Source organism: Microtus ochrogaster, chromosome 2 (genome assembly GCF_000317375.1).
Source record: "Microtus ochrogaster isolate Prairie Vole_2 chromosome 2, MicOch1.0, whole genome shotgun sequence".
Taxonomy (NCBI): Eukaryota; Metazoa; Chordata; class Mammalia; order Rodentia; family Cricetidae; genus Microtus; species Microtus ochrogaster.
The window spans coordinates 7392175-7402644 of NC_022010.1; the positions used below are offsets into that span (position 1 = coordinate 7392175).

The 10470-nt window shown below is 47.5% G+C and overlaps 1 protein-coding gene across 1 annotated transcript in view; it reads left to right on the top strand.

The window, feature by feature from the left end:
- Nucleotides 1-6: 6 nt before the first annotated feature.
- Wsb2 (WD repeat and SOCS box containing 2) overlaps nt 7-10470 on the top strand; it is a 25022-nt gene continuing 14558 nt past the window's right edge. The window contains exons 1-2 of the mRNA XM_005344335.2: nt 7-34; nt 6060-6228. Coding sequence (XP_005344392.1) covers nt 22-34; nt 6060-6228 — 182 coding nt within the window. The 5' untranslated portion in view covers nt 7-21. The remainder of the gene's footprint in view (nt 35-6059; nt 6229-10470) is intronic.

Below are 10470 nucleotides of genomic sequence, written 5' to 3' on the forward strand. Positions count from 1 at the left end.
TGGCGCGGCCCGCGCGTCCTCATGGAGGCCGGAGGTGAGTACCGCGGCGGCGGGAGCGGCGGCAGGGCGGGGACCGAGGCGGGAGCTCAGCTTTGTTTCACTTTCACTGTCAGCGGCTCCCGCCGTCCCCCGCTCGGCCGCAGGGACCGGAGAGGGCGGCCCACAGGCTGGCCGGGTTCCCGAGCTCATGCCGAGGGTGCTGGGCCCGGGTCGCCTGCGGCCGTGGCCTCTCTGTCCGCCACGGCTCGGGAGGTAGCAGCGGCCGCTGGGTGGGTGCCTGGGAACGGGGTGGGGCCCCGGACCCTGCCCCGCGGTGACACGTAAGACTCGACACCCTGGTGGGTGAGGTTCAGTCCTGGCTCTGCCTTGGTCCACAGCTGTCACCATGAAAACTGGAAAAGAGATAGCTTGGGATGAACTTCCTGACCGCCTGGAGAGCGCAGAGTGGCTCAGGAACGCTAGACCTACAGTCCCTGGGGCTTCTCCCTAAAGTGGCATGCATTTTGGGGAGGGAGGGTCTATTACCAGACCCCAGGGTCCCCAAATACCCGGGTTTAAAGGCAGCTTCGGTAGGGCAGTCCTAGGAGTCAAGGCCTAGGGCTCAGACTTGCTCCAGTGAAGTTCAAGCTTCACCTAGGTCTGCAGGACTCGGATGCGCCCCAGGGCTTGCAGTGCTGGGTGGGATGTTTGATAGGCGGGTATTCCCTGGGGTGGTGTCCCCTTTGCTTTTAGGAAATGACATTTCTTTGTTTGCAGTAGCCAGGCTTTCGGGGATAGGTGTCGCCTGCAGCTCTTCTCCCTGTTTCTATCTAGATAGATAAAGCCTTTGAGTTATCTTCCTCACAGAATTCTGTTTAAATGGCCTCTACTGTTTTCTTCTTGAATCTTTTTATAGCTTCCGCTCTCTTTTCCATTGATGCCTTCTAGTTAAATCTCAAAGCAATCTGTGACCAGACTCCCTCTTCTTAACAGTAATCTGTTCAGAGCAGTTTTTCCCTGAGTGATTGACAGCTGTGTCGTAGGGGTGTGGGCAGAACTGGTGAGAGCTGCCAAGCTACTGCTAAAATGGCCAGACACTAGGCCTGAGTTTTACCCTCTTTTCAGACTGAATAAGGCTATTGTAAAGGGATTACAATAGAAAACAGTGGAATAGTGGTTAGAATTACTCTATTAACTCAACAAATATTTGTGGACTGTCTCCTATGTGCCGGGCACCCTCTAGTTCATTGTTGGCCCATAGAAATAGAATAGCAATATGTAATTTAAATGTAGTAGCCATCACTTCCACTAAGTTTTTACAATCTGGTGTGCATTTTACTTTTTTTAAAAAAACTTTTCTTAGCTGGAAAGTGGTGGCGTACGCTTTTAATCCCAGCACTTGGGAAGCAGAGGCAGGCGGATCTCTGAGTTTGAGGCCATCTGGTCTACGAGAGCTAGTTCCAGAACAGGCTCTAAAGCTACTGAGCAACCCTGTCTTGACAAACCAAAAAACACAACAACAACAATAAAAAAACTAATTCTTAGATTTATTCATCTTTTATGTATATGAGTGTTTTGCCTGCATGTATGTCTGTGTACCATGCATATGCCTGATGCCTGAAGAGGCCAGAAGAGGAAATCAGATCCCCTGGAATAGGAGTTACAGACAATTGTAAGCCACCATGTGGGTGCTGGAATTCGAACCCAGGTCCTCTGCTAGAGTAACAAGTGCCCTTAACTGCTGAGCCATCCCTCCAGCTCTGTTCTTAACAGCCCTCCTACACTTCATTGGTCAGTAACTGCTTGTGACTAGAGACTAGTGACAGATAGGCAAGGAGGATTGAGGAGAGATCGGTCACAAATACTACCCAGAAAACCCTAATGTACAGAAAACTAAATGACTAACATTAAAGAAAGGTGATTTAGTCACCTTGGTGAGTCAGGAATGTCACCAAGAAGGTGATGTGGACACAGCCCTGCAATTATGAGGGAGCAGCTTAGTCACGCAAAGTTCCCTAGGCAGGAAGGAGCACAAAGCTTGCTGCCAGCTGGGTTCCTGGCTCCGCCTCAGTTAAAGCAAGGCTCCTTATGCCATGCCAAGAAGCTGATGAGAGGTGTCTTTCCATTCTGCCTGACTGTACATCCCCCTTGTTTGGTTGGAAAGCCTGGAAGGGGGTGGGGTAAGGTAACGCTGGTTAAAGGTTACTGAACTTTGGTTCCCTAGGATGGTGACTACAGTTAATAACACTGCTAGGATTTTGGAAGTTGCTGACAGGTCTTTGAAAGAAATGCTAAGAATATGAAGGTGTGCATATGCTCATTGGCTCGACAGACCCCTCCCCCACTACCCGTGTCTCTGAGTATCAGTTTATCTGTCACATGATATCCAGTAAGTATGTATTGCATATCAGTCGGATAACCCCCCCCCACACACACACACACAGACAGACACACGTCCAACCAAAGAGGGTCAAGAGGGTCATGCAGGTATAATCTCAGATGGAGCTGGATCTTTCCAGTCTTTCGTTTGTTTTGAAGTTCTATGCTAATTATGGTTTTGTTTTCCAGTAGCCAAGTTTAGGCTGGGCCCAGACTCGAAGACACAGTTACTGGTTTCTTCTTTTAGATTCTAGATTCCTAACCTGAAATAGCAAGAGATGAAACCCCCAAATCCCAGAAATAGAGTATGAATTCTGGGCAGGGCTAGGGTTTAGGAAGAATTTCAAGTGAATAACTGCACAATCGTCTTGATAGTTTAAAGGGTCTCATTTCCTCTATATTTAAAGTGGTCTGACTTGTCTGTCTGTCACCGAGTGTCTCCTGGTAGCCTGACTGTGGCTTCAGGAACAAGCATACGAGGTTGCTGCTGGAGCAGACCTCCTAGTGATGAGGACATAGTGAGGTTGGGGGTCAAAGTGGAGGTGAGGTGCAGCCTTGGAGTGGCACTCCTGTGGAGGGAAAGGTTGGTGTAGAGTCCTGAGGTTGGGACTTAACAGAGAGTCAGAGGGCCAGGCGGGACCTGGGACTTGAGGGCAGTATATTTGGTTTGGTTGATTATAAGGGTAACTGAAACCAGAAGCTAAGAAGCAAGGAGAATGGACGAGTAGGAGCCAGAGAGCAGTTAGAAGACTGCCTATAAGCCAGACAACAGGCAGTCCTGCAGAGTCCAGTAGTAGCCATGAGATGGGAAGGAGGATTTGATGAGGCTTTTGGAGACAGACTTGATTGAACTTAACAGTGAATTTGGTCTGGGCAGAGAGAAGTCAAGGCTGGGCCCGTCTATGTTGTGTGGTGCACCAGCATATAGAAGAGTAGAAGCTGTGTGTCAGGGAGGGTGAGGCAAGCGTGAATAGTATAGGATGGCGGTGGGCTCCCCAGCTCATCACCGTTCATTTCCTGAAGATAATACTCATGCGGACATGCTGCATACGCCAGAGGATTCCGGACACAAACCCATACAGCTTTCTAGGAGGAATAATCTGAGTTTGTATATAGAGCAGTTTAGACCCAATGTATTAAAACCTACATCTTCACATAGAACCTCAGCAATGAGTTTTTTCTTCAGAAAGCTAAGATACAATGCATTAAAATTCTATCAGAAGACTGAATTTTCAGCAACATCCATATTTTATAAAACAAGATGCATCTTTGGGTCCAGCGAGATGGCTCAGTGGGATTTTAAAAGTACTTGCCACAAGCCGGGCGGTGGTGGCGCACGCCTTTAATCCCAGCACTTGGGAGGCAGAGGCAGGCGGATCTCTGTGAGTTCGAGACCAGCCTGGTCTACAGAGCTAGTGCCAGGACAGGCTCCAAAGCCACAGAGAAACCCTGTCTCGAAAAACCAAAAAAAAAAAAAAAAAAAAAAGTACTTCCCACAAAAATCAGTTTAACCCCTCAAGCCCATGATGGAAGGAGAGAGAACTGGCTTCTGAGAATTGTTGTCTGACCTCCTGCACACGCCCTATGGCATTCCTGTGTGAGCGCCACACATATACAAAGATTCTTAAAGAGATACATTTATGTATTTCCTATTGTACATATAGCACAAAATGCTTGTTTTTTATGTGAATCATTATTGCCTCTTTTTCACTGATACCACCATGCTAACCATGGACAGACTGCATTAACGCTATGTGTCACTAAGGAAAGAGACAGCCCCTTTTTCTAGCAAAGTTTCTCTTGTAAGGTGTATGCCAGCTGCTTTGAGGCCCAACTATAAAAAAACATGTAAAAGCAGGTTTTTAAATATATGAAATACAGCTTGTTTAAATTAGTTTCTATGGAGTCTGGAGAGGTAGCACAGTGGTTATGAGCGCTGGCTCAGTTGGGCTGTGGTAGCACACACCTTCAGTCCTGACGCTCAGGAGACCCAGGCGGATCTCTGAGTTTTTGGACAGACTGGTACAGAGTGAGTTCTAGGACAGCCAAGGGCTACAAAGAGAAACCCTGTCTCAAAAAAACAAACCCCAAACTGTTCTGGCAGAAGCCCCACCCCAGTCCCTGGTATCCACGTACACAGAGTCTGGAATGTTCCTGTGGAAGCTCCACCCTAACCCCCCCTTCCCTGTCTCTCTCCCCAAACACAACTCCTCCCCCAGAGATGCTCAAGATCACTCCCATAGGGCATTTAAACTACCCCCCCCCCCAAAAAAAAACCCAGACACGAGGTTTTTGGTTTGTTTTCTTTTGGTCTCTTTCCCTGTCTCCTCTCTGAGGGGCCGGAAAATCATCAGGGAGCCTTTTACCCATTAAACCTGAGCTTTTTCGAATTGGGTTTGATTTGGTCTGATTTGAATTGCTGCGTTGGCAGAGAGGCTTATGGGGCGCAGAAGCTTTTCACAAACAAAAACAAAACACTGGCTGCTCTTTTAGAGAGAGGATCCAGGTTTGATTCCCAGCACCCGCATTGTGGCTTACAACTATCTGTAACTACAATTCCAGGGCATCCAACTTCCTTTTCTGACCTTTGTAGGCATTGCATACATGTGACGCCCACACCCACACAGCTAAAACATTTATACACATAAGTAACTTATAAAAATTAAGTTACTGAGCCAGGCGATGGTGGCGCATGCCTTTAATCCCAGCACTCGGGAGGCAGAGGCAGGTGGATCTCTGAGTTTGAGACCAGCCTGGTCTACAAGAGCTAGTTCCAGGACAGGCTCCAAAGCCACAGAGAAACCCTGTCTCGAAAAAAAAAAAAAAATAAGTTACTGTTTATCTAATAACACCTACAAAAGCTTCAAATCCCAGAACTTTGGAAGTGGAATGAGCACAAAGGTAGTCATGGTGTTGAAACCTCTTCTGGCCTCTGATTTAGAAGTCAGCCGTGGAGTTTCTTCACTGGTTCACTCTGAAGAGAACAACAGGAGGTGGGTTGGGTTGAACAAACACTGCCCACTTTGAGGAGACGCAGCAGCCCCTAGAGAGGGGGTGCAGTCATCTCACTGTGGGAAATGCTCAGGTGCTGGTATACAAGGGATTGAAATAGGTTTGGCTAGGGGTGCTGCCTGACAGTAGACCTAGGTGTGAGTCTTTGAAGCGGAAAATGAACAGGATGTGAATGGAAAGGGCTTGTTCTCTGCAGGGCAAGGAACAACATAGGAAGTAGCTTGATAGAGGGCTTAGTGCAGGAGTGTGGTGGCAGACCTCCGTGGCAGACCTTGGAATATATCGGCTGTGTTTTCATAAGGTGTTTGGCGGGTCTCTGGGGGCACAAGAATGAATCAGTAGTAACTTGGAGCAAGTTAAGCTAGGACTAAGGCTCCTGGTTCCTTCTGAAGGGGACCTTAAAGGCATTCGTTGGCTGGAGTCAGGCACAGTTGCCTCTCACTTTCTTCCTGTTTAGGCATTCACAGGAAAATGAGGCCTCATTCACCAGGTCCACCACACCGGGTTGGTTACCGTGAGTCATGCAATGGGGAGGGTTGCCACTGAGTAACAACAGTGGAATGCAGCCTGTGGCTACTGTTACTGCCCTAGGTCATTTGAACCCGACTACTCTCTCCCACCAAGTCTTGGGCAGACAGCAGCTTCCCTAGTCTGGTAGTGAGGCTGAAGTATGACGTCTCCTTCCCCAGAGGAACCGCTGCTGCTGGCTGAACTCAAGCCTGGACGTCCCCATCAGTTTGACTGGAAGTCAAGCTGTGAGACCTGGAGTGTGGCCTTCTCCCCAGATGGTTCCTGGTTTGCCTGGTCTCAAGGACACTGCGTGGTCAAGCTGGTCCCCTGGCCTTTAGAAGAGCAGTTGTAAGTCCTCTTTGTACCCTGGGGAATGAGGGAGGTCCCTGGCGAGTCATGGGGTGCTTTCCCAAGTTGGTTCCTGCTCTTTGGGGTCTTTTCCAAAAACAGGTGAGCAAAGAAAGGCTAAACAGCTGAGGACTTGATCCTCCCAAAGCCCCCATTCTGTTAGTACAGAAGCCAGGTCTCTAGAGTGTGTTGGCCTTATACTCACTTTTTTGGCAGTTTTATTGCGGTAGAGGTGACACCCATCCAGTTTGTACATTTGAAGTACACAGCACTGCTATGCTCTGTGATGTATTCTTGTAATCACAGTGCTTGGGAGAGGGAGGCCAGGGCTCCCAGTCCAAGGATATCTTGCACGAGGTGGGGAGACGGTCTCAAAAGAAAAACTAAAAAATAAGGGGAGTGCACAGTGCTGCGGCTTTAGCGTTTGCACTGAGATGTGTGCCTGTCACCACAGTCAACTCTAGAGCATTGTCATTTCCTAGGGAAGACACTTCTGCCCTTCCTCTTGGGCTCTGGTCGGGCGACCACTGTGGATTCCACCTGTCATGAATGCTTCTTCCTGGGATCTTTGTGCATGTGTGTGAACACAGCTCCCACATAGTGCCTCATGGTTCATGCTGTGTGCCACTGCTCATGGTGGATGTTAGGTTTTGTCTTCACTCTTGGACTTTTGTGAACAGTTTTGCTCTAAATGTTTCTGGACACATTGTATGGCTGTGTACGTCCAGGGTCGGACTGAGAAAGTGGCCGGCTGTTTTCCAAAGAGGTGGTAGTGGTTTCCATTTCCCCAGCAGTGTCTTCGGGTTTGACGTTCTCTACCTCCTCGGTACGCTTAACACTTGTCCTTGTTTTGTTCCAGCCTGGCACTCCTGGTGTGAGGTGGGGTCTGGTTTGCATTTCCTTCCTGGCTGCTGCTGTTAGAGCGTTTTTTTCTTTGCTAATGAATCTCTGAGTCCTCCCTTCTCAGGAATGCCTCCTCAGATCTTTGGCCATTTTCTAACTGGGTCTTTGTTTCCTTTTTGTTTGTTTGTTCCTTTGTTTTCTTTTTTTCTTTCTTTTTTCTGTTTTTCTTTGTTGTTTGGTTTTTTGTTTTTTTTTTTTTGATGTAGTTGCTTTGGGAAGTGGTTTCTCTGTGTGTCTTTGGAGTCTGTCCTAGAACTCCCTTTGTTAGACCAGACTGGCCTTGAGTTCACAGAGATCCACCTGTCTCTGCCTCCTGAGTACTAGGATTAAAGGCGTGTGCCAGCACCTAGTTTATGGTTTCCTAGGCAAAGGTTTCTCTTGGGATAGAGGGGTTCCGGAATCTAAATGTCCTGAGCTCTTAGTTGATGTAATAATTCCCATCTGTCCTGGGGTCACTGCATCTCCGCATTTCTTTATTCACCCAGCATGTGTGTATGTATGTTTGTATCTATGTATGTACGTCTTGCAGATCTTCACTGGGCACTGAGCTAGAGGTGGAGGACACTGACTAAGGCTATCAGTTTGTTTTGGGGGCTTTCGGTGTCTCATAAGTAATGGGCTAGATTTCAGCTTGTATACCGTTGTGGGAAATATGCTGCCTCAATAATGGTAATGCCACCAAGAGTCCTTGTCCTATGCTGCCTGCACTGCTGGGGAGGAAGGTGTGATTTACCCAATTCTCAAGACTCCTTGGAATGTCCAGAGTGGGGGCCTCTGAAGTGACTGGTGGTAGGCTGCCTCCTGTGTGGCTTCAGGAGGGGGACTGGTGGCCCTGAGTGATTTCCAGCTCCTGCTGCTTTCTGTCTAGGTAGGGGAACTTCAAGGTCATTCACTGTTCTGCAGAAAGTGTTCTGTTTCTAAGGAAACCGCAAGAGAGACTCTTTGTATCTAGCTCTGAGCCAAGGGTAAGCTGCTGTCTGAAAGTCTTTGTTGTTTTGCTTTTGTGTTTGTTTTCCTCCAGGGCACTCTTTCGCAGGTATATACATTGTTGTAGGTAAATACCCCTCCCTTGATGAGTACCGAAAACCAGAAGAGGGGGCTGGAGAGATGGCTCAGTGGTTAAGAGCATTGCCTGCTCTTCCAAAGGTCCTGAGTTCAATTCCCGGCAACCACATGGTGGCTCACAACCATATGTAAAGAGGTCTGGTGCCCTCTTCTGGCCTGCAGGCATACACACAGACAGAATATTGTATACATAATAAATAAATAAAATAAATATTTAAAAAATAAAGAAAACCAGAAGAGGTGTTCCAATGTCAGTTCTTTTCCTTGTCATTTACCAAAGCAAGAAAAGGATTTACTAGTGTGCTAATTGAGAGAGTACTTATTTGTGAGAAATCACAGATTTTGAGGAATGATAATCTGGTGCAGTACAAGCAGATGGCTTCTTTTTAAAACAGCAGGCAGGGCAGCAGGGCAGTGGACTGTCATCACAAGTGCTTGTGAAGCTGAGGCAGGAAAGCAGCCCGAGCAGCTTAGCAAGACTCAAAAGTAGGGTGAAGCTCAGCAGTGGGGCTTCTTTCAGAATGTGAGGCTCTGGGTTCCATCTCTTCTGGAAACAATACAGACAGCAAAACCACACAGACGGTGGTGCAGTACATACGCAGTCATGGTGTGCAGTGGCATGTGTAGAACAGTGGTGTGACATGACACATGTAACTTAGTTAGAAGTGAACACACAGCCATTTGTGTGCTGTGTTTACTGTGGTTAAAGTTTGCTTGGACTATGAGTCGTTTGGTCCTTGCTGGACCTTGGACCAGGCCTTTGGTGCAAGTGTCCTTACACAGAGCTATGTGCCCAATCTGAGTAACATTGATTATTTGTTTCATTTCTGGATCGCCATTGTTTCTTATGTTTTATAAGTTAAAATAATTGTTACTGGTAGTATTTGTATTCTTATTAGGGGTTTTGACCTTTGTCTACTTATTTATTCATTTTTTGGCAGAGCTAGTAATATAAGGTAGAACCTTGCCTGTGTGAGAAAAGTGCTCTGTAATTGAGCTACATGCCCAGCCCAGAACAGGCTCTCTGTGTGGCCCTGGCTGTCCTGGAACTTGCTATACAAACCAGGCAGGCCTTGAACTCCCAGAGATCCCAAAAGCATAAGCTGTTACTCATTTTTTTCCCTTAAATCCTGTTAGCTGGGCATAGTGAAACACTCTTTTCTTTTTTAGATTTGTTTATTATGTATGCACTGTTGTGCCTGACAAGGCCAGACAAGGGCACCAGATCTCATTACGGATGGTTGTGAGCCACCATGTGGATGATGGGAATTGAACTTGGGACCTTTGGAAGAGCAGCCAGTACTCTTAACCACTGAGCCATCTCTTCAGCCAGTGAAATACTCCTTTAGTCCTAGCACTGGGTAGGCAGAGGCAAGTGGTCTACATAGTGACTTCCAGGATAGCCAGAGCTATAAAATAGAGAGATCCTGTCTAAAAAAAAAAAATCTATTAGGAAATGCTTTTATTATTGAGTGACTACCTGGTCAACCATTAATCATAGGCACCACTCTCAAGAATAAAGATCTTAGAAATTGTTTAAACAGTTAGGTGTGTGCATGTGTGGTGTGGAAGCCAAGGGACAGTTTGTAGGCATCAGTTCTCTCCTTCCGCCATGTGGGCCCCAGGTACCGAGCTAGGACTGTCAGTGCCTACCCTGCTGAGCCATCCCACCTGCCCAGATCTCAGAAACTTTAATTCAGGAAGCCAGGTTCTGCTAGAGTCCACTCAGTTAGCCCCTCTTCTCAGTGTGCGTTCTGCCACCCCTCCCCTTCCAGAGTCTCTCTTCTGGGGGTTGCTCAGAGCACTTTTTGAGCACTGGGCTAGGATACCCGTGGTGTGGACTTGAATTCCAGCTCTACTCCCCTCTTGTGACCCAGTGAGATTTATTCCTCTGAAGTCCCACTGTGTTCCCATGCCACTCCTCCATGCCTTGCTCAGTGAAGAAAGAGCCTGTGTGTGTATGTCAGTGAGACTGTACTGCTTCTGATGTTGTGACTCTTCTAGTTTATGCGGGATACTTTAGGGTCCCCAAGGAGGAACTGTGAAGTTCTCAAGGGCAAGATCAGTATAACCCTATTGTTGAGCCATACATGACTTTCCCTTTCCAGAAAAGCCCAACATATTTATTTTTATTTTTTTAATTTATTTATTTATTGAGGATTTCTGCCTCCTCCCCGCCACCGCTTCCCATTTCCCTCCCCCTCCCCCGATCAAGTCCCTCTCCCTCATCAGCTTGAAGAGCCATCAGGGTTCCCTGACCTGTGGGAAGTCCAA